The sequence below is a fragment of the Cloeon dipterum genome, chromosome X, assembly GCF_949628265.1.
Source record: "Cloeon dipterum chromosome X, ieCloDipt1.1, whole genome shotgun sequence".
Classification (NCBI taxonomy): Eukaryota; Metazoa; Arthropoda; class Insecta; order Ephemeroptera; family Baetidae; genus Cloeon; species Cloeon dipterum.
Genome location: NC_088790.1, coordinates 1,964,566 through 1,988,962, shown reverse-complemented (window position 1 = coordinate 1,988,962; position 24,397 = coordinate 1,964,566). Strand labels below are relative to the sequence as shown.

The window sequence follows — 24,397 nt, the reverse complement described above, 5'->3', positions numbered from 1 at the left end:
CCCAAAGCTGGCTGCTCGTGACGCACAGGGAGAATATCCACGCATCCACACACATGCAATATCGCTTCTTTTTTTCAATAAAAACTTGTCGGACGCAGCACTATTGTTGGCGGGGGTGCTTTTGGTGCAACCCCCGCAGAGTGCGACTTTAATATTTTAGCCCTCTCTCTCTCTCTCTCTCTCTCGGCTCGTCTTCTCCGTCCGAGAGCCGAGAGCCAGAGTAACGATCGGGCGTAATGGCGGCCGCTTTTTATTCGGGCCGTGCTGCATTATTTGATTTTGCAGCGAGCGCAAGAGGTCCGACGGTCCAGGCCGAGCCAAGCGGAGGCGAGCGGCCGCTCGGCCGGGCTGAATTCCGAGATGCTGCAGGAATGAAAATTACTTGGCGTTTGCGCCGCATTTGAATAGAGGGGTGAAACCCTATAGCCTTGCTGGTCATCTCCTTTCAAAGCATTCCACCGTGCTCTAATAAAAATTCCGTGCCTTATCAAGCCTCGGCTGGCCTGGCCTGGCTCGGCAAAAATGGCGCTGCAGGGACGCAGAAAACGTCGACCGCAGCAGGAACACCCTCGGCACACGCTCCACCGGATCCTAGGGTTGCCAACGGCCGCTTTCAAACAACCCTTTATTCTTTTACAAACGGAAGATTAGTTTTAGTCAGGGTTGGTTTTTTTGGGGTCGCATTTTTCTCAATGTAACTCCGAAAAGGTCACATTTCGCGCCAATAGTGCCAGTTTCGGAAAAATTCACAAAATTGCAGGGAAAAAAGAGGGTTTTGAAATGCGAAAAATTCAAATTTTTCCAAAGAATATAATTCGTAAACAGATTTCTGGAATTAGCTTGGCAAGACGAGTCTAACTTTTCATTTTGTTTTGAGCTTTTTCCTGGCAGGCTCTTGTGAAATCTCGTCCAGATAAAAATAAAATTAATTATTTTAAAAGGAGATTGTAAACTTCATCAGCCTTGAGCAGCTGGGCTAAATTTTCCTGTAATTAATTTTTATCTGCTAATCGCTTACCAATTTTCAAGTTTTTCTTAAGCGAAATCCGTTCTTTTTCCTCCTTCTAAGTCAGTTTTCGCCAATTTTCCCACCACAAAAACTTCCATTCGAAATTTCCCTCTAAATATTGCGTTAAAATTAAAGAAAAGCCGTTAAGAAAATTACACAAGTGGCGGCTTTTTTGAATAACAGTTTAGTTATTTATAAAAATTTTCAAAATAAAAAAAATGCAGGATTAAAAAACGTAAAAAAGGGTAGAATAAGTTTGAGCTATTAAAACAAATGCTTTTAACTGTAAATAAAAAAGTTTAGGTGTCGAAGAAAGTGTGAAAATGATTTAATCCAAGTAAATTGTGAAAAAAGCATTTGAGACCTCCAGTAATAATTTTATTTTGCTATCCTCTGGACTGGTATCCCACAAAAGATTGCTTTAAAACAGCAAATCCAATTAAAAAAACGTTTTTTCCTGTTTAAAACTATTTCACACAGTAACAATAGTGAGATGTCGGGGGTGGCAACCCTGGTCGCAGCATCTATTATGTATGAATGCATGTATGCGTAAGTGCTCAGGCTGCTGGAGAATAAATTTCTACATTCGGGGGCGCCGCGCGCGTTTTTTGCGCGGCACGTGTGTGTGTGCAAGCGAGGGAGCGAGAGAGCGTTTGCGGCGCCCCATTGGTGCCATCGATCGGCGCCAGGCCCCGCCCAGCTCCAGTGAGCCAGCGCAGAAATAAAATTACTTGATAATTTTTCATGCATCATTAAGACAAAGCAGCGCGGCACGGCGTCTCTCTCTCTCTCTCTCTCGCTCTCTGGCTCGGCTCTCTCTATTCAGCTGCTGAAAAAACATCAGCACTCATGAAATATTAAACGAGCGAGCGAGCTGCTGCTCCGCTCTCTCATCTCCCTATGCCAACAACTCTTTTGTCTCGCCCGCTGTACGACAAATTCATTCCAATATCTCCTTTCCCGGAAGCGCCTCCGCCGCCTCCCGCCGCCCCCCGAACGCCCGCCCCCTCCTCCCTTCGGCGTCGGCGGCGTCTCTCACGCGCCGGGATTAGCCGGCCAAATTCAATTTTCGCCCCAAAATGGCGCCGACCAGTGATTACACCCTCTCCACTCGGCGCCGAATCGCGGCCTGGACCGCGGGGGTGGCTGCAACCCTCGTTTCCGCCGCTTCCTCTGGGACTTCTTCCCTTCACTGCCACAAACGAGCCAAATACCATTTTTTTAATATTAAAAAATTCCAACCGTCGCAGCGCCGTCAAATGAGCACAAACTTTTAAATAAAAAGGCTTCTAAACCATCAAAATTGGCAATTTCCTCACTTTTTGAATTACAGATACAATTTTTCGGAAAATCAGGGTTAAATCTGGAAAATCATCCGCTAATGTAGTTCTAATGTAGCTAGAACAACAAACTATGAGCTAATACTGCCCACTTAGACGGCTAACAATTGATATATTCGGAATTTTTTAATTTTCCAAATGTGTTAATTTTTTTTATAACTCAGGTGAATTTTTATTAAATAAAAATTGCATGATAAGCTGATTTTCCTTTCGAAATATTCTAGGGATCACTCCTGAGGTCCGAAAAGGCCTTAAGACAGACTAGAATACAAACCCTGGTGTCAGGGTAGCCCTCATGCCCTTAAACGACGTCTGACAGGCTCTGTATTGGTTCGATTTACAAGATCTGCACACCGTTGCAATGGCCAAGTCAAGAGCTTTAAGAATATGTGCAGTTTGACCTTTTTGGAAGACATCATGGCTCTCTCAGGGTACTCAGGTACGAGATCAGAGCGTTTTCTAGTGGCTTTTAAAATGGGTTGAGCTGCACATATTCTGAAAGCTCTAGACGTTGCCATTCCAACGGTGTGCAAATCTTGCAAATCAAACAAATACAGAGCCCGTCAGGCGTCGTTAAAGCACCAACCGATCGCTCGAGGGCTACCCTGACACCAGGGTTCGATTAATTACCTCAGTTTTTGGATTAGGTGAATAGCAAGAAAATAAAAATTGCCCTGAGGTCAGAACAAAACCATGGAGCCACTTTAACGACGCCTGACGGGCTCTGTATTTGTTCGATTTTGAAGATTTGCACACCGTTGGAGTGGCAACATCGAGAGCTTTCAGAATATGTTCAATTCAACCCTTTAGAAAACATCAAAACGCTCAGGAAAGGCAGTTTGGGCACATCAGGGTGTAAATGATTAATTTTTAAGAAATTCCACAAATGTTATCAAAACATTCATGTGAATTATTGAAATTTGGCGCGAATGCGATGCCGTCAGCTAGGCGCTGGTTGTCATGAGCCTTTTCATCATTCAAATCAATTAGAGGCTCGACTGGCAGGCTGGTTGGCTGCGCGGAGCAGATGTCCTTTTAAACGGCAATAAACAGTCATCAAGTTAATCTGCAGCACGAACGAACACGCAAAGTCGGTTCGTTTTGCTGCACTGGCGTGGAGTGGCGTGGCGTGGCGCCGACAGGCACGTGGTCTCAAACCGCCCTGATTATCAGTCGCGACCAAGACAGCGAGTCCGCAAATAATTTATTCGCATGCATATATAAACATTTTGCAACACAGTTGCCGCGGCGTTATCTCGAAATACGAGCCAGGAATGCCGCGCAAATCACGAATTTCAATGATATCGCAGGGGACGAGCGTGACAAAGCGCTTTTTCTTCTACACAAGGCCTTTTTGCGCTGCCTCACCTAATTTTTATAATTTCAGATAAATTATTGGTTTACTTAATAACACGGCTCTAAGTATTGACAAAATAATTTCGATGTTCGATTCCAGAAAAACAGGGGTGATGAAGAAAATGCAACCCTGAAAGACCACTTTTCCTCTTTAATTGAGCAATAAAAATTCCTTTCCTGTAATTTGGCCGTTGAAGAGCTGAAAACATGATATGTGTAATGCGATTTGAGGCGGGCGGCACTGATTGATAACGGCAGGCGGCGTGTCGAGTTGTTTTTCATAATTAATTGGCGGATGCAGGTAGCGGCGGCGGCGGCAGCGGCGGGCGGAAGTGGAACGACCTTAAGGCAGGTCGTCGCAATTAACGAGTCTGCTATTATTTACTTTACTTCTTTTTTCGGCTCCCCTTTGCACTTTCTTGGTGACACTAATCACGACGGAATTGAAGGCAGAAAAGGGGGCCGCCGAGATTCGATGACCAAAGGACAACAAATGAATCGCTCGATTAGCTGATTGCATGCGGGGGGAGCAGTTTGTTTGCCGGCTGGCCAATTGTTGCGTTTGCGGCGGCACGGACACGGAAAGCAGCTGTTGCTCAATAAATTATCGGCTCGTTAGCTAGTGGCCGGCCGGACAGGTAGATGGCGGGCTCGTCCGAATTGTCGCCGCTTTTCCGCGCCCAAATAAATTTTTGTCCAGCCGTTTTCCAGGCAGCAGGGGAACAGGTTCGGGCCTCGGCCGCGCGAGCCAATGGCGCTGCGAGCGCCTCGCACGCTGGCCAAGCAACAACAAACGACCTTGGCACTAGAGAATCATAGTTCAATAAAAAATAATTCCCAAATCAACGAGGAGTTAAGTACGCGCCTCGGGCGCTACAACAAGATCGTGCCTGCCTGCCCGCCCGGCCGCCCGGCGTCCCCCCCCCCGTGCCCCCCTCAACCGCCGCTTCGGCTGTGCGCGCGCGGCGCAGGACCGGTTCGCCGCCCGCCGTTCGTTCCTCCGCGCGGCGTCTCGAGCTCCGGCCGGCCGAAAATCCAATTGCGAGACGCGATAACGAGAGTCTCGTTAGTTTTCGGGGGGCCAGCGAGGCTTCCCCTCCGCCGACGGCCACCCCCGGACCGCGGAATTCGCCGCCCGGCCACCAAACAAACAAACAAAGGGGGCCCCCTCCTCCCCCCTCCCCCCGCCCGCCGTGTACCTTCGGCGGGCGACTCAAGGCCTTTTTTACCTGGCGTTCTCGCTCCTCTCGGCTCCTCATCACCTCGTCCAAAATGTGAGGAGCGATGAATGGCCGTAATTACAGGCTTGTTTGCCAGAGATATTCACAAGTCAGGTGTCGGGGCGTGTTTCATTCCTTCCTTTCTTTCTCTCTCGTCCGTCCGCCCGCTTGTCCGTCGTTAGCGTCCCGGACCCCGTCCCAATCCAAATCCGGCGGGCCTAATCGATTTTCGCCTTTGCACGCCTCCTCCTCTCACTCTGACGAGTGTTTTGACGTGACCACCGATAATTCCCAGGTTGACAACTCGGCATAAATATTGTGTCAATTCGGACAGCACCCAAATAACCTTTCAATTTTCCGGTTTTCACCACCCCGGAGAATCCGTTGGAAACGGGATCTTTTAGTTTTTAAGGAAATTCTTGGTGAACCTGACCTCCCATCCCGTAAAATGGTGATTATCTCCAACCTTCTTATTAAATTCCAGCCGTTCAAACAAATCACTTTTGACATTTCATAATGTCAAATCAACTATAACCTTTGCTCCACACTTAATTCCAAACCGATGTGTTGACTAGAACGCTAAATAAAGTTAAAATAAATGACAAAAAATTGCATTTAACCTCTTACTTATGATTTTGTCTACTCCAATTTTCCCGGAATATCACACAATATAAAATTTCCTAGCCCGTATCTTAATTTGCAGGCGTGTTTAATTCGAGATAAGTCGTTTTATATTTGGCTCGGCTATCACGCGCCTTTAACGACTTGATTGCAGCCCGTCTATTTTTCTCTGTGCGGAGAATTCGGCTCTTGGGAATTTGGGCCCGTCGGAATTCGGTGTCTTTTTCTGCGCGGCGCCACGGTCGAAAAATTCGCAGGCGTGCATTCTGCATCGGCTGCGCGAGGAAAGCACGCGAAACACGCACCGAGGGGATGATGGGGTAAGGGGTCACTTTAGATTCGTGTCTCGCTTGTGATTAACACGCGGCTTATCGGCATCAACAGGCCCGGTTATCAGGCAGCGCGTGGCTGCGATAAAACGAGTGGATCGCGTGTGTGTCGCCGGCCGCGGCGATGACCACGCGCGCGGCGCCACTTCACACCCTCATTAGCCGCCGCCGCGGCGGCCGAAACGAGCCCAGGTCACGCCAGCCGCATCGATTTTGCCATCAGACGCGCTGACTGCTTGACCACTTTCTTGGTCGCCGGCCAAAAGGTCGCCAGCCTGCACGAGAGCGAGTGCCGTTTCGTTTGCAGCGCGGACCGAGCGAGAAAACACACGCACTTACACGGCCTGGCCTGCCATACGTATAAACACATTCATGCATTATTGCTATTGCTCCCAGTCGGATCGAGGGCGATGACTGTTTTTGTCGCGTGGGCCTCTCTCTCTCTCTCTCCAAATTTGAAGGCCGCATGCACATAGCACACAATTTTCACTCGTCCACCTGCACCGAAAGCTTTTTTTTGTTACAAAATTTCATTTTTAAAACCAGAACCGACTATCAATAATTTATAAAATTATTGAATATTGTTAACAAGAGCTTTAAAATGGTTGGAAAAATCGCGAAAAGTTGCTTTGGGACCGATCTCAGGGTTCGGTACCCTGAAAAGATCGTCAGGATAGGTCAGGGGAAAGAACTCGCCAATATTTTTTTTAAAAAAAGGGATGAATTTGGTGCCAAAAGACGAAGAACTTAATTAAAACGTGCCATTTTGGTGAATTTCGACAATGAATTTTTAATACCTTTTTTAAGGCACTCAGGTGGGTGAAAAGACGAACTTTAAACCCCTTTCGATTGCGGGGGTAAAAATAAAAAATTAAATTTTCCCGCGATTTGTCTTTTGTTTTCTGGAGACAACGCCCTTTCGAAATTCCAGCGTTCTTCCACAAAATCTGTCTTTTTCCAATGTGGAAATCGATTATTCACAGTTTGAAACTTTTAAATTTAAATTGGCTATTGACACTGGGCATGAAACTCGACGGTTTGTTTGATGCGAGCAAATTAAACGTACGCAGAGGTGCAGAATCCGAAATCCCAGAAGAAATGCTTATTAATTATTTGGAGCAAACAATCGGATTGCCTTTGATGTCGGTTGGTTTCCCCCTCGGCCGTGTGTGCAGGCGGGGTTGGCTGCTGATGGTGATAATATGCACTCGGCTGCGTCGGGGGCTCGTGTTCGGTCGCGAAAACGAGAGGCTGGCGCGGCGTAAACAGCGGAGCAGCAGCAGCAGCGCACGCCATATTTTGGTTTCATTCCGCGAAACGGCTGCGTGCACGATTTCGACTCCGGCATCAGCAGAAAGGAACTCTTCAACCCGAGACGCGCAGACAGCCGACCTCCTCGCCCGGCTCGGCCGGCACCCGGCACCACCGGCGATGCAATTTCAGCTTCTTTATTTCTCTCTCCGAGATGCCAGCCAGAGTTTTGCCCCGGCCTAATCAAATTTCCGTCAGTCGATTTGAGAAAATCACAGCCACGGCGACGAAAACTTTTTTAAAGCGGGGAACGAAATTCGATTAGGGAACCCCTCAAAGGACGCACGAATGGAGAGAAAAAAGAAACGCACCGAATTACCGACGAGTCGCACACAAGGCGTCGCCAACGATAATTTCGTTCCGCGACGAAACTTCTGAAGGCGAAAAAATGCGCGCGTGTGTACCTCCGTAAAAAGGGGATGCTCTCTGGGAAAGAAAGGGGGTAACACTGTTTTCTCTTTAAAATGCATTGCAAATTCATTTTTGGCAGTGCCAATCGATTCCTCAGAGGGGCGAATGACTCGGTCGAAAATCGGCGAAAATTGTTAGTTTTGCGGTTTTAGTTTGAACCAATCAGCTCTCTTCTCTGATTGGTCGGCGGTTTTCTTTCAGACAAAAACCACCGAGTCCAGGTTGAGATCTGTGTTGGTTTCCCGCCGGTTAGAATTCAATATGGCGTCTAAAAAATGAAGGCCAATCAGGAGACAGTCCAGCGGCCAATCAGAAGCGTCAAAAAAGAGGCGTAATGATTTAATTCCCGCGTATTTTGTTACATTTTTATTAGCACGATGTGTAATCTAACGGTCGATTCGCCAATTACCGGGCTAATCAGCTGTTAATAAAGAAATAACAACAAAATTATTCTTTTATATTTAATTATAAATTTTCCGAGCCAATTTCATTTTACGTACTGTAACTTCCCGCCGTACTCTACCAGACGCCATATCTGCGCGTCGCGTCAATCCGGACCCCGGTGACCAAATTAACGGTTATTTTTCACGATTTTGCCTACTTTTGGCACATTGTGTCAGATGATTTTCTAGTGCCAATTGTTTCGTCCTGGAAATCTGGCAATTTTAAATTTGTTTCTTTCGAAGAAAGCACTATATATATAAATAGAAATTTTATTTCGCAACAATTTGTCATTTTCGCTTTTTGATTAACAGCCTTGAACTTGCGGGGAGGATCAACGCAAAAAAACGATTGTGCCGTTGCGAAAACGAAAACTTCCTGTCCGTGTTTGATTTTTCAAGCGGGCGCGTTAGTGGAAAAAGGCCACATGGTATGCAGATCGATCGGCGCGACTCGATTTGCGTGAGAAATCACGCCCCGTTTGGCGTGAAGAAGCCCTTGGCGTGCTGCGTGCACTTGTTTCCTGCCGGGCCGCGGCCGCGAGGGAAAAAGGCACATTAACAGAGCAAATATAATAGATATGACAAAATAACTGACGCCCCTTCTCTCCCGTGTGTGAGCGAGCGCTCGTCGGAGGTGTCAACAATTAAAAGCTGGCTGGGTGGCTCGCGTGCCTGCCGGCCGCCGAAATCGCATTATAATGAGCCTCAGGTGGGTTGGTTCACCCCTCTTTGTATGTATATGTGGTTATGATTCCATATTTTGTATTCAATTGGTCTGCCGCTCCCCTCGCTCCGCACCAGCAGATACATATTTCAATCCTTGCTCTGCTCTTTTCACCACCGGCACAGAGTGAGTGAGTGAGAGAGAGGGTCGGGGGGAGGTGAAAAATTATTATGTGATATTATATTGTTGAGTTGTTATGATACGCTTAGCAGACTTGTTGTGACGCGACGTGAGCGAGCGAGCAGCAATCATTTCAAATGAGGGGGATTGCGGTCTGCGTGAAGTGAAATAAAAAAAAATGTATACAAATATAATGAGAGCGCACCCTTTTCAACTTTTAACCCCTCTGGTTGCAACACGCTCCGGTCCAAGTTTGCGAAATCGATAACTCCATTTTCGCCAGCTCGGAAAAACCTTGCATTCAAGTCTTTGCCGCCGGGTAATCGATACAGGGGGAAACGGTGCGATTAGCTAAAAGCCAAATTGCTCTGCATCGATTTGAGAGCAGGCGTTTCTTTTATTTTCATGCCAAAACAGATTTCTCACTAAGGGAAAAATGTTGAAGATTTGATTGATTTGAAATCCTGGGTTTTCAGAGGCATGGAAATTGGTTAAAAAAACTCAACCTCCAAAGATTGATAAAACAAACTTCCAGCCGCAGTTTGACGAGTTTAAGAGACAGCTCAAAACTTAAGTTTATGCTAACAAATCTAATAATTACGATAAGTTTCTCGATTACTGTACAGGGCACCCTCGCTTGCGACACAAACATTTCGAAATGTATTTTTTTTTTATTGTTAATCTGAATTTCTACAATTATTCCGAAATTTTTAATTTATGTGTACACTATGACCTCGCCAAAAGTCAATATATTATTGCAGCATCAAAAGAGACATTTTGTGTGAGACTTGAACCGAATTTGACATCGAGGACCGGAAAATGCTTGTATGCTTGCGACGCAAATATTGCGAAATGTATTATACACTAAGTTTATTTTCTTTGTTAATTAAAATTTGTGAATATGCGCGGATAGGCATGAAGGAACTTCACTTTCTGTGCCATAGTATGATTGTAAATAAATATAAATAAACTAAATTGTACCGGTACTTACATTTGAATTCCACACGTTCGAGTAGGGACGATTTCGACTTTTCATATTGCGACTGAACTTGGAACGATAGGTCTGTGTCCATCGAATGACATTCGTAGAGTGAGGATTTTTTTTTAACAAGGGTAATTTTTTGTAGAAACGGGGGGAGAGAACAGTCAACGCACATATTTCATCTGTCACACAGCGTATTTGTTTGTGATGCTTCTTTTGTGTAAAAATGTTTGAGTAAGCGCAGGGTTGTCTCTTTTGGGTGCGTTTTCTCGGTTTCCGCGTTTGCTCTCGGTGGCGGAGCGACGCTAGCCAAATTATGCAAATACGAGAGGAAAGTTTGCAGTTTGCGTCTCGGCACACAAGTTTGGGGCGCGAGGTGCCAAGTGCGAAGCTGCTGCAAGAAGTTTCTGGCCTGGCGTGTTTGTGTGTTTAGCTCACGAACGTGATCCGCGAAAAAGGCAGAATTCGGCTTAACTGCTTTTTAAGAACTTTTATGAATGCTAACTCGCCGAGTCGCTGCTTTTTTATTATTACAAGCAGAAGGAGAGGAGGCATTTAAGCAGCAGCGGCCGTGTTTGCGTGCAAATTTCGCTCTCGGCTCTTATTACGATAAAGAGCTTCCAATAACGAGCCGGCCGCGGCAATTATAATGTATGCGAATTGAGGCTTGGGAATTTCGGCTCTGGCCTAGGATGGCAACGCGAACAGAATTCCTCCTTTATGAATGGAGCCGCAAAGGCAGCGTAAAATAATTGCAGGAAGGACGCACACAGATTGACATTTTTTTATTTCATTGGATCAAAATTCCCCCAAAAAATATATGTACTTTAGATACGTCCGTAGGAACATTTTTCTGTCATCAATGAGCGTGATCAGGATTGAAACTTAAAATCTTGGAAAATGATCCCTTGGACAGATCTCGACGAGAGGAATCGAAATCTGGCAAGAAAAAGTGGTCAAGCCATGGAAATTATGGGAGAAATTTGTAAAAATTTGATTTTTACTGTAGCAAAAGCTCCATTATTCATTAAAACAAATTGTTTATCGCTCCCGGATTTTTATTTGAAATTTTAGATCGATGGGGATTATTTGCACAGCTTTTTACTGCCAATAATTGCGAGTGGGCCTGGAATTAACAAATTCATCAGGAATTTGAGACAATATCGTCTGGTTTTGGCTGTGGAAAATGTGTGTTTGCGGGCGCGGCGAGGCGAGCAAACGAATGGCTGGTTCCCCTGGTCCTTTTGCGTTCGTTCGGTTCGGTTCGGTTCGGTCGGTCGGTGGCTCGGGCCGCGGCAGCCAGCCTAACGAGGCCTTGATCCGAGGAAGCGGCCGCGGCTGCCTCCGAGGGGGCGTGTGCGATTCATCACGGGGGCTGCTGGTGGCCAGCCACCCCCGAGCCCCGTGCCGTGCAAATGCGAAAAGGCACCGGCTGTCACCTATTATTCAAATATTGATCCTAACAAGGCCACGCCGCTGGTGTTTTTTTTCTCGTCTTTTGAATGGTATGCAGGTGGGGGGGAGGGGGGACCGCGAAGAAATCTCCGGCCGGCGGCGGCCCATGGTTGCCAGCTTGTCGACGCCTACGCCGAGATTAACAAGGGAAGCAGCCAGCGCTTGCTTGCAGCTCTCGGCTCGACAAGAAATAAAAAAGAGCCAACACACGCAGCAGCAGCAGCAGCTTTTTCGTTTCGTTCGAGCCTCTCGCTCGCGTCGCGAGAGGAACCGGCAGCCGAAAGAACCAAGCAACGAACCACCCTTTCTTCACACACACACACACACACACACACACACACGTTCTCCTTTGTTCGCTGCTGCCGCGCATTTTCACGGATAACCTAACACGCCGGCCGGGCTGCGATTATCAAATATATATATATATATTTATGTTTTGTCACTGGCAATCCAGCTAACGAGCGAGCGCGCGAAAACTGCCTTTTGCATCGTTTAGCCTGTTTATTTATGACGCCATAAATCCGATTCTGGTGTGTGTGTGTGTATATATAAAAAGGCAGCCAATCGGCGCGCTCACCCGAATAAAATTGATTGCAAACATCATTAATGGTGACGTCACGCGGACAAACTGCCGAATTCGAGATAGGCCGAGGAAAGCAACAAAAAACTATTATCGGGCCTTCTGAAAAGTGTGATCCCGTGTTTTCCAGCGGTTATGCAAGCAGACGAGTGTCGCCTCGAGCTGATTTGGCGCCAAAAAGCATTACGAGGCGACGGACAATTTTGAGCAATTTCTAATTACACGGCGCTTCGGAACACGGGAGGCGGGGAGGGGAGGGGAGGCACAAATTAATTTAGCCGTGATTGATGATTTACCTTTTTACGCCTGTTTATCCAAACAAATTTAAAGCGCTGGTCAGGAAAATGCCGGAGAGCTTTAATTAATTAGATCCCTTTTACCGACCGACACACACATAAATTCCGGCCAAGGGGGGAATCGGGTGTGAATTCTCCTCAACGCAATCATTTGTCTCGGCGAGGGAAAAGTCCGACAACCTTTTCGAGCGGCAGTAAAAATTTACAGCTCCTAATAAATTAAACGGCGAGGCTTCGAGAGTGAGTTGTACATCCAATATTTCACAGGAAATTGATCGAATGGATGGAATGTTTTAAAGGATTAGACGCTCATTGCAACTTGTGAATTAGACACAGGTGGCCAGGTGGTGCATCCTTTCAAAATTAAACTCCGCTACTTGGATTCGGGGAAAAAGCAACAATTTGTCGCCAGCCTCCCCTTTGGATCCTGTGATCATCAACCCCGCGTTTCGGGAATATAATGAGTGCGTGGAAGAGAAAAAGAGAGGAGAAGCAGCGAGCGAGCGTTGCTTCTGCTCCTCGTCCACCATTTCCTGTCTCTCTCTCTCTCTCTTCTCTGATCTCTCTCTCTCTCTCTCTCGCTCCGTGTGTGTGTGTATGTGTGTGTGCTCCTGTGTGCTGGATTGCCAAATATTTGTTTGGTGTGGGCAACATCCATCAGTGGGGGAGGCTTTTTTTGTACCTGCTGCCGAGCCAGCGCGCTGAGCTGCGATCAAGCGAGCGAACGCAGCCTCTCGGCTCCAGAGAGAAAATTATTTTGTACTCACCATGGTGACTGGAATGTGGCCCGTGGAGCCGTTGGGGTAGTGGTACGGCCCCACCAAGTAGCCCATGTTGAGGGCCGACTGGGCCATGGCGTCCACCTTGCCTGTGAAACAAACGCCCGCGGAGGCTCGTTAGCGCACCAATTTACAATCATCGCCGACGCGGGCTCGTCACGCAAGCCAATAACCAAGTGTTCATTTAATAAAATACGTGCGGATTCAAATTTTTGCTGGTTTTCTGAAAAAGGCAAGATGGCGTACTTCGCGGGGGCAATTTAAAATTTGGTGCGTGGCTCCCGGATAATTAAAAACGAGGTACAAAGCGCGGGAAAATTTAAATCTTTGTCGTTATTTTTTTAATTGACATAGAACTTCGAGAAGCCTCAATTTCTTTTGCTTTAAAAAACCAGTCTTTATTCTATTGCTATTAGGGGATTTATTTTTATTTTTTAACAATGAAATTTGTTAACTCACCAAAGACGGGGCTGAGGTCGCTACTCCTGGGCGCCGCATTGCTCTTCGGGGAAAAACTGCTGCTTTGGCTCTTCTCCTGCGAATGCGTAAAATTATTATTAGACTTTCTCATTGGTATGCCCGGCCGGTGCGAGCGGCGGTGAATAATTTTGTGTGCTTTTCCACATATTTTATTCAGGAGAAGAAATCGTTCGACGGCGGCCGCGGCAGCTCGCTTGCTGCTACCCGTGTTTTTCGCTGCCGCTTGTTTGCTTTAGCTCGGTTGGGTTGGCCGGTGGGCCCTGTAATTAGCGCAGCTCCTTTCGTTCGTTCGGGGAAGACGCGACCCTCCATTCTCGCGGCTAATTGAATGAATGGATTATTTGTTTTTTCCATCGGTCGAAAACCATTTGGCGACTATTTAGGGAGGAATCTTGACGCTCGCTCCGCTAAGGCGTTTCAACACGTTAACACTCTAAACAAGGGGACCATCCTGTTTCTCGAGTGTTTCGGCCCCAGGGCGATCCGCGAGAGGAGAGAAGAGCTGATTTTCGGATCGGCCTTTTCGCCGGCAGCTGCCTTTTCGATTTGTTTATAGGAGGAAAAGTGTAATTGAAAACTGCGGAGGCCGTTATGTAAATAATAATTTTTATGGCCGCTCTGGTGTGTGCCCGAGTTTTATTGTTGGCCAATTAATCGATTGCTGCCGCATTTATTGCCTTATCGCAATTCTGGAGAAACCAAGATTTTACAGCTTTGATTCGGGATTCGGATTAAGTGCTAAGGACCGTCTTAGAAGTTTCTGAGCCCACCAATCGATTCTTTAGGGTCGAATTAGGTATAGTGGATATTTGTCCGACCTAAACGTCCAGCGCGACGTGCGTAGGACAAGTAAAAGACACATGTAAAACAATATGGATCTAAATGCGAGAAGTGCGCATGCGTCAGAGCTGGTTTGAGAACTTGGAGAGAGACCACCTGTACGAATGACTTATTATTTGTCAAATCCTGTCGCAAATAGGTTCATATTGTTTTACTTGTCTTCTACTTGTCCTATGCTTGCGCTAAACACGTCGCGCTTGACTTTTTGGTCGGAATAATGCCCAATTTCCCTAATTGGACTCTCAAGAATCGATTGGTGTGCTGAGAAACTTCGTCAAAGACGGTCTTCAAGTGTTAGTCGAGGAACGAAGCCAGGGAATCGATCATCATCGGCTGCTTGGATGGTATAAATATTGTTCACCTTTGAAACGAACCGTTGACCTCACACCAAATCCGAGTCTACGAGCAGAGAATAGAGCCGCCAGCTGCCGGCGGGCGCGATAGGAGGAAAGCGATAAGCGAGAAAAACAAGGGTGACTCTCCGAGAGGCGCGATTGAATTTAAAGTGTTGAAACGAGCTTTCCAAGGACTGCGTATAACAACCGTGTCTGCGGTAATTAAAGCGGCGGAAGGAGTGGAAAAATTAAAACGCAAGTCTGGTGTTGGTCAGGCCGCGGCAAAAAGCTCGAAACCGAGAGGATCGCGTGTCTGCGCGCCCGCCGAGAGCTTTCAGTCTAGTTTTCTCTATCTGAGCGCTTAATTAGGCCGTGATAATTCCATTTTTCGCCAGGGCGGTCCCGCCACCTGTCGAATAATCCTCTTTGACACGCACTCTTGTCTTGTTTGGTTAAAACAATAATTTATTGCCCGGCATGCACAGTTAAAAAATCGCTGCCGGCGCACATACCTGTTTCTCCCTTTAATTTCGCACTCTGTACATGTGGCTGGCTGGCTGACTGGCAGTCGTAAAAGCGAGCGATTCGATTCGATTTTTATAATTTTCCGTTCGTTATGACGCCTACCCGTCCGACCGTTTATAGGACTCGAGCAATGTGAGAAAAAGCGTGTTCACTGACGCTTTTATTGAATTACCTCTCTCGTTAGCAACAATAATCATCGCCTTTGTCTATTTACGAGACGCGTGAACGAAAACGCAAAGTTGCAAAAGCGTTGTTTACCAGTCGGGACGTTGACCGCACGCAGAAAGGAAAAGTTCGGCGAGGAAAAGTCACGTTCTGTCAAATCGGCGTGTTAACAAACATGTTGCTAAAAACACGCGAAAAGCAGATGGGAGTGGAAGAAAAACAGTCGGGCAGGCTGATAGCGGGCGCGACAAGTCTGTAAAGCTCGTCAGGCGGCATAAAAAAGCGAGAGAAGCAGCGTCAGAGCACGAGTGTGTGTCATTGGCATGTTGTCATTTCATTTATGGTTATCTGCGCGAGCTGATAAAGAAATTAATATAGCAGCTTTTAATTTTCAACTGCCAGCGTTCGACGACGAGACACACTGAACCAGAGACTGGCTTTTTTTCTTTCTTTTTGTTCTCTCTTGGAAATTACACGACGCGCACGTACGGGGCTTTTGTCTCGGCAAACAAACATTTGGAATTTGTGCCCCCTCCAAGTACACTGTTCTGAATCGTGAGAAGGCTGCCCGATGCGGTATTTTCTCCACCTGCTGTTGCTTCGCGCTTTATTCCCTGGCCCCACAATGAGCGGGCGGGCGGCTTTTGTGGAAAAAACCTCCCTTCGGCCAGCAGAACTCAACTCTGTCCATAGAAAAAGGATAAAAGCAGCACTCTGCCCTTCGCACTTGGTCCACGATTCTTGGAAATTATTTGTGTTTGGATCCATCCCAAATCCACTGCTATATTTTCGCCACTTTGTAAAGTGAGGCTAGAATGGGATTCCTGCGTCCGTCGCTGTTCACTATAAGACAGGATAAGGAAAACTCTAACCATTAAATCGTATTTGTGAACAATGCGGACCAATCGGAGAAGGGCTCTAATCGTTCAAAGATCGAGACTGCAGCGCCAAAGAAAATCTAGCTCGCACTGGATGTCGCTGTGGCGCTGCTGTCTCGATCTTGGGACGAATAGAGAGCCGCATCCTTCCTCTGATTGGCTCTTGCAGCGATTTTAGCTAGGTTCAAATCAAAAACCGCCAAAGTAACGGTTTTAACGGACCAACTAGCATGCGCGAGCCTGCTCTTGGCCAATGAGATGGCGGGATCGAGTCACGTGACTGCTGCGCGTGCTTCACTGCTATTGCTGCGCATGCGCAGATATTGCTACTGTCGCAAGCTGTTGCTTCCGCGGAAATTGTTGAACGTGTATTTCTCAGTTGCTTTATTTCCCGCGTTCCTGGTTTCGACTTGTGTTGTAGTTAAACTCGTTCGCTTTCGTTTGACACCAATCGAGACGCGGATGGCTTCGGCAATTTTGACACAGAGCCGCTAACGAAAACATGGGAAAAGATAGAGATCTGCGCATGGCGAATGCGCGGTCCGCTTATCCGTGCGACTCGGAACAGAAGGACTCAATCAGGAATCGAATGGTAATTTCAGCTACTTTTAATTTGTATTATAAAGCAGCACAGAAATAGAGGCTTTTAAAATTTTCAGGCAGTTGCAAAATGCTTCGCATCTTTCGCATGAAATAAATTTTTTAACGTGTTTACGCCAATTAATTAAAACAATCTATAAACTCATCTCTGGGGGGATTTGTCATTTAACATGAGCCAAAAGTTTTGTAACATGAGCCGTTTCGAAATTTTTCTTTGCTCTACGCAGTGGATATCTCTGGTAGGCCATTTCGTGCGTCAAAATCGACGCGTCACCCGCAATAAAATCAATAAGAAATCGCACGTGCGAAAAGAAAGAGCCGAATTTCCCAGCGAGCGCGAGAGAGCGAACAGCGCGGATCGTGGGCGTCGACATTGTAAATTTGGGAATTCGCCTCGCGCCCCTTCTATGCGTTGTTATTTTATTTTCTTCTCGCAGCGAGGAGAGCGAGCGAGCGAGCCAGCCAGCTTGATTTAAACCACAAGAGTGACTGTTGATTTTTCCTTGAATTTGCCTACCTCCAAAATGAGTGCCATAAATAAAACCAACAAGAAGAGAGCGCGCGAGACATGACATGGGATTATAAAAATCATTTTTCCCTACCTGCTCCTCACTCAGATCGTTGGCTCGCTCGCTCGCTCGCTGGCCTGCCTGGCAGGCCACAAAAAATAAAATAATGCTCACAGAGAGGAGGCGGAGGAGGAAGGGAAATAAGTGAGAGGAAGGTCCGCAGCTTGTTTGCTCCTTTCGATGCTTGCTTTTTTTCTACGGCCATGCTTCTCGTTCCTCCCCCAAAGTGCATCGCATCCTCGCCTCGGAAATTGCTTCGGGATGTCAAAAATAATTCAATAAATAAATAAAGCTTCTTATAAGGACATACAACTCGAAGCAATCGAATTAAAGGCATTGGGTCATTTCACGGAAAGGAAGTGAAAACATTTCTCAACTATACATATTAGTTACTACGAAATAGTCGTTGAAGCAAACACCTTGTCAACAGTTTTATATTTTAAAATAAATATTTATTTTTAACAAGCACAGCGTGCCGGGCATATTGAGACATCAGTTCCGTGAAAAGCTGGGGTTTTGACAGATTTGCATAATATTTCGCTTTGCTTTCTTCAAAAGGAAAGGCATGCTGGGTGCAGTTAATGAAGAGGAAAATGAAAAATTCGGCGTCGCTTGGGCCAAATTGGGTGAAAAACACGTTTGTTTTGGGTCGAGTGTCGGCTTGCAAGTGGCAGGCCAGAGAAGTATTTGATTAATTTAGTGCGTAATCTATTTAAAGTGTTCTGCTGCGCGCGGCTAATTTTGTGCGACTTTGCCCAACTGCGCGCCAGCTCTGCTCTCTCTTTGATGTCGTTTCCAAGCCTTTGACAAAAAATCGCTTTATTTTCATGCTTTGCTGCTTCCCGCGCGTTTATATTTTTCCAAAAGTCGAGACACGCCGCCGCCGCGCACAAGCAAACATTCGCGCGAGTGAGAAAACCTGGCTGCCCCGGAAAATATATGTATACCTCGGATTCAATTAAGCAATGTTTACACTCTTTTCTTCTATTATAGGAAATCCAATTTTATTTCATAACTTGGATTATAGAACTTGTCAAGAAAACCGTAATCTGTCATAAATCGTGGGTAGACTCCTATTTTGGTTCTTACACACACACACACACACACACACACACACACACACACACACACATGGGGAGTCTCGGTACAGTGTAACGATTATTTGTTGATTGTGCAATGTCAGCTTAGCAGAGTCACATGAATTACAAAAATGAATCACTTTTTCTTGATTTTTTTTAATCATTCCGTGTAACAAAATTAAGGCTACTAACTTGTGGACGTGGAAACTTTTGCGGCTAAACATTTTTAGGCACATTGTCATGCTGAATTTGTGTAATAAGCTTCCAGCGCAGATTCGCGGTTTGCCGCAGTTTGACAAATTCGAGAAACGTCTCAAAACCTTTGTTTATGCTAACAAATTTTATAATTACAGGGCTTCTTTGTAGCGAAACATGCACACTTGCTTGCGACACAAACATTTCGAAATGTATTCACTACGATTATTTTTTATTGTTAATTTAAATTTTGTAAAGGCGCGGATAGAAATTGAGGAGCTTCAATTTCTTTACAGTTGTATGAAAACAAATAAATTAATTGAAATTAAATTAAACGTTGTAAAACAGTGTCAAAATGGTCTTCAAATGAGATTAAAATGGACCAACATTTTAATTGTTTTGAAACAATTTTCCTGTCTTGACCTGTTCCTGAAAACTAATTTCTTGTCCTGCCGGGTTTGCTTCTCCGGTCTATGTAAAAATCTTAATAAAACAAATTTCATTTCACGCATGTTTTTTGGTACATGGTGTTATTATTATAGATGTTTATTCTCACTTAAATACAAATATACAAATACATCAATAAGACAAGTCAGAAGTAGAAAAAATGAAGTGTTCGCTCAATTTTTCGAGACCGCAAGAAAAGACCGCACCGTGTTTGTCTATATTAAAACCTGCGTATTTGCCCTTAACCCCATGGTCTTTTACTCTGTTTCGCCCCAAGGAAAACCGATTTAGAAATAGGGTTTCAAAAGTAACTCGATAATTCTACCACGTAGTTGCTGGTTTTGTTTTTAGACTGCTGATTGATCTGTTACCCGAGGAAGAATATTCTCCCTTTTTATTTCAAGAATTAACAACTTGAAAGAATTTTTGTAAACGCGGAAATTTTATTCTGTAGACGAGTATTTTTCCTATGCTAAAAAATTATGATGCATCATGTGTTTTCACTTTTGTATTTATTTTCCTCTTGTGTTTGTATTTTGCAATCGGATGGAGTTCAGTGAGAAGATCCTCACTTGCTTCCTGTGTGAACTAACTTGCTGAAGAATTCGAATTTGTCATCATCGAGTTCAAGAATCCCGTTCCTCCTATCCGATAAATTTAGCCTGCCATCCGTGCGTGTTTTCAATTTATTAGTTTGTGGCATTTAAATGTCCTTTTAACCCCTTATTTGGCCCGATTCGATGAGTTTTCCAATTCTTTGCGCAACATTGTTAATAAAATTTTATGATGCTGATGACGAAGATATATTTTGTTATTATGCTGTGCTTCTGTATTTACAAATGGATGCCTACATTGAAGTGACGCTTGTTGTGACATCCTCAAAGCTATATAAATTTTAAATTGCATTTCCTAAGACGCTATTTGTCTAGTTCGTGCGCAACCTTAAAACTTACCATAGCTCAAGAAATTGTACGATTCTTCCGAATTTATTGAAGTTGTATTTTTTGTGTGTGCATTCCAATTGGAATGTATGACCTCGCCAAAAGACAATAAACTAGCGAGTGGAGACCCAAAATACATCCAAGTGCCGAAAAAACGAACGTTCTGTCAAGCTTTGAACCTATGACGTTGAGTCACTCATGAGGGTGGCTATATAAGAAGTAAACAATTTTGTAACATTCTCTTGTGTTTTTCCCGTCTTCGGGGTATTAATATTCCCTGATGTTATTGGATTGGTTAGTGCCCTGATGTGTTAAGAGTCCTGTTCAAAGTTTCGGACAGATTGAGAATTGTTGACAGCATTACCTCCAGCTTAAAAGAATTTCTGTGCCTTAAGAAATTTTATGATCCGGCTGTGCTTTTTTAAAATTAGATTTGATTTTTGTGGGGGCACATTATTGGAACTTTGACCTTGCCAAAAGTCGATGAAGATGTAATTCATTAATGAATTCTTCCCTTCTGCCTTTAAAGCGTATCTACACGATTTCTAAAATATGTCTCGACTTTTTTTTATCCAGCAATAATGACAACGCTTCGTCCAAAGGGACGGCGTTTTTCAAAGTCGCAGCATGAATGATGTTGCAGCCAAGGGCGCCCTGCAGGAAGTTAAGCTCAAAAGAGAAGCAGCTCCTCCCCCGCTAGGAGGTCAAAATTCGAGTCTGTCATTGTCTCCCTGTTCCAAAGTAGGAAAAAAACGTTTCTGATGCGTTGACATATAAGTCGCGAGGAATTCGGAATTCCGGGAGCGTTGCCAAGCGGTCGGTCAGGAATTCGCGGCCCGGAATCCGAGCCCTAATTAATTGTCAGGGATTTCCAATTAGGCTATTGCCGCGCCGGGTAATGGGTCTTGTTATCGCCGTCCGCGAGAAGATTGACACTCTTCACCCGACTGGTTATCGGGCCCGAATGAGAGGAGAAGAGAGAAGTAGACGTTTCCTTTATCTCTGCGGCCTAGAATCTTTTTTGTTGTTGACAGCGTAACTTTTTTACGAGTAAAAAAATGTTTAAATGAATGGAAATTGGTGAGGAATTTGGGAGTTCCGCGAAACGAGCCGGTGCGTCCGAAAAAGGTCGAACAATGGCGGCATGAATAAAATTCCGCCTAGTTGGACGGTTTCCGGGAAACCGGCGTCCAACTTGGAAGACGGCCATTCACTCGCGCGGTGGGCAGGTTAATTAGAATGGTCCCCGCGAAACCTGTTCTCGAGCCATAATCACACACCAACACTGACAGTGAGACACACACGTAGACCATTGTATATGCATTTGTCCCGGCCGGCCGGCCGCACACGCACGTGTTTCGGACATTTCGGACACGGAGGTGGAGGGGAGGTGGTCCTGAGCACTCTCAGAGACTAACCTGCGACTCGGTCAGGTCGATCAGACTATTTTTCTCTTCGCTAAGGTTGTTGTCGGGCGACCGCTTTTCGTCGTCGTCGGCGCCGCCCTCGTCCTTAAACACTTTTACTTCGTCCGTCGATCCAAGATCATCGCCAGCGGAGCTGGCAGCACTCACGTGCGGCATTTTCACATGATCACCGCCTCACACCGACTAAATCGCTCGCCTGCTTTGCGTATTTTCCCTCCGAATCTTTCGACTTGCCCGTGCCCAGTTGCGAGGCGGCCAGAGGAAAAGAGGAGGGGAGCCCGCCGGTGCTTCCCCCTCTCTCCGCCGCGTGCGCCGGCCGCGTGGCGCTGGCGGCGCGCGGCACGAGACGAACTATTTGCAGCCACCAGAAATACACGGCGCATTTAAAAATAACACCGGGCGAGAAAAAAGTCGCCTTTCAACTCGCCGCCGGGCTCTTTGTGCTTCCTTTTTCGGACGCAAAAGCCAGCCGTGCCGACGCCGCCGCCGGCCGACTTTCGGCACGCGGCCAATCGGCCCCGCTCGCCCCTCGGACGGACCACCCCCGCGCCGAACCCGCATGCGCCCCTGACCGCCAATCGCGCCCGCCCCGAACTTCTCGCAGGCCGGCCGGCCGGCCGCTACGACCCTCTGCTCTCCAACCAACCCTCCAGCCCTCTGCTTCTGCCCATTTCTTCCGCTTTTTATTGGACGCGGCCGCCTTTCTCGCCACTCGCCGCCGCTCTCCACTTTTCCAGCATCATGCAATTTCCTCATTTCTGCCCTTCTGCCACTGCCACGACTTGCTTGCAGTTTCGTCTCGTCGCACCAATATGGATTTCGTTTGGGCAGAAAAATATTAGTGTGTCTTCCAACGTACAGAAATAAATCACCATAACACTTTTTGCATTTTTATTTCTATTTCCGTGGCTACTTTTTCTTTTACCGAAATATATACATATGCCTTTGTAGTAATTTTTTATTCGTGCATGAAGTTCAATTTGCTGCCCATTTCTTCAATTTATTTTATTTGAACGATGCGTATTGGTAAACACACTTAATTAGAAAATTTTATTTTTGAATTTTTCATCGTTAATTTTTACCACCATCCTCGTTCAAACTCATATCTACAATTCGTATGCTAAAAATATTTTAATGCTCTTTCTGTGCTTAAAAATATTTAAATTTACCCAAAACTCTTACTAAATTATCACCTTTTACCTTATTTAAAAATGAATGAAGCATTTTTAAATTAAATGCGAATCAATACACGAAATTCAGGGATTTTTTTTCGAGGTTGACGAACCATGGCACCTCACAATTAGGGTTGAAGGGAAGGTACCCCTAAACCCTTCAACTGTTCAGGAGAGGTCGAAACTAGTCCAACGGTGGCTAGTTTTGCAAATTGGATGGTTAGAACCCGAGATTGGGAGGTGCAAAAACCCATAAAATTCGTGTTTTTTTTTTAAAAATAATTTATCAATTTTTTGCACCTTCAAATCTCGGGTTGTAACTATCACAATTGCAAAATCTGCCGACCATTGTACTCGACTTGACCTCCACTAACCAACAAGAGTATTTAGAGGGTGCTTACCCCATCCCCTTTCCACCCCTATTGCTACAGTATTAAAAATAAATTTTTTCGTGCTTGAAAATATTTTAAATCTTCCAAAACTTGTTCTAAATTACCTCCCCATCCCTTCTTTAAAACTAAAACAGACAAAGATTTTAAATTTGAATGCTAATTAATACAAAAAGCAATAAAAAGAGCTTGATATAGAAGACGTTTGATATCTTGGGAAAACTGGACGGTGTCGCATTTGGCGAAGAAGTTCATTACGTCTCTGGTGAATACGAAGAGCATCTTTTCCGAACCATTTCTGCCTTCACCACTGCTCCACAGTTTGAAACGACCACCTTGCACACGTTCCTCCTCGTTCCTGAACACCGCTATGACGTTTCGCTTGGCCGCGATTTTTTGCTCTTGGCCAACTTTTCCATTCGAGTGTATATAATGGTCGGATTTCAGTTGAACCACTACCTTCCCTGGCCCTTCGGGAGCCAAAGAGAGAAAATAATTTTCTGTTTAGTAATTTTGAAATGATCGGGATGAGTTTGACTATTACTGTAATCGCATTGGTAGTTTACTATATTTTCATAATTTGAATTTCCATGTCCTTGATTATCATCCCATTCAATAAAAATGTTTTGTATATTTATCTGTTGTGTTCTGAATGTGGAGGTGTGGAGCATAGTTGCTCTGCTGATCCGCAATAAAAATCACTTTGAATCTAAAAATGGAAAGTAAGAAAGTAAACACTTTTTAATTTATAGACAATTGACATCACACAAAATTTTCAATACGATGTAGAATTGGAATGCTTTGTTTTGACTCTAAAATTAAATTTAATTATATCTTGATAAGCGGTTGTGACAAAATATATTTTTTCCTTGGAAATATAGTCAAGTTATATATAGTTATGAAAATTAACTAGAGTGTATTAAAAATTTTTAAGAAGAGTCTTTCTGCCGTTTCAGCGCTTAGAAAGCTCACTTGCTCCCAAATATCGTGCGTGGCTATCTTTATCCCCTCGCGCAAGACCCTTTTGCTTTCTTTACAAAGTATAATAGCGGCTTCTTGGAATTAGAAAGCGCAGGGTGGCATTATCTGAGTGCCCAACGTCGACAAACTCTGCAGTTGGTCTGCCACTAGCTCTAAAGATCAATTTTCTCGAAATTTTGACTAAAAATTATAAAGCTTTCTAAATTTTAATATCGCATCAGGAACGATTTCAGGTTTGTCATTCGGTAGTTTTGGCTGGAAATTTGAGCTGCGCATTTTTCATAAATTGAAAAGTTGTTTAGGATTGAAAACTAGGTTGGACAGGGAAAATTTCAAGGTGATACCTGAACCCAGTCAAGATTTACAGTCCACACAATTCGATTTTCAGTGTTTTTTTT

The 24,397-nt window shown here is 45.1% G+C and overlaps 1 protein-coding gene across 6 annotated transcripts in view; it reads right to left on the bottom strand.

The window, feature by feature from the left end:
- pan (pangolin) overlaps positions 1–21,678 on the bottom strand; it is a 53,300-nt gene extending 31,622 nt beyond the window's left edge. For 2 of the 6 annotated variants that reach the window (XM_065493380.1, XM_065493383.1), the window contains exons 1-3: positions 21,449–21,676; positions 13,436–13,511; positions 12,965–13,065 (exon numbers count right to left, since the gene is read on the bottom strand). In XM_065493380.1, the coding sequence (XP_065349452.1) occupies positions 12,965–13,065; positions 13,436–13,511; positions 21,449–21,613 (342 nt within the window). In that variant the 5' untranslated portion in view covers positions 21,614–21,676. Of the gene's footprint in view, positions 1–12,964; positions 13,066–13,435; positions 13,512–21,448 lie in introns of all 6 variants that reach the window. The other 4 variants (XM_065493382.1, XM_065493384.1, XM_065493381.1 and 1 more) reach the window with 3 other exon arrangements.
- Between the last annotated feature and the right edge of the window lie 2,719 nt (positions 21,679–24,397).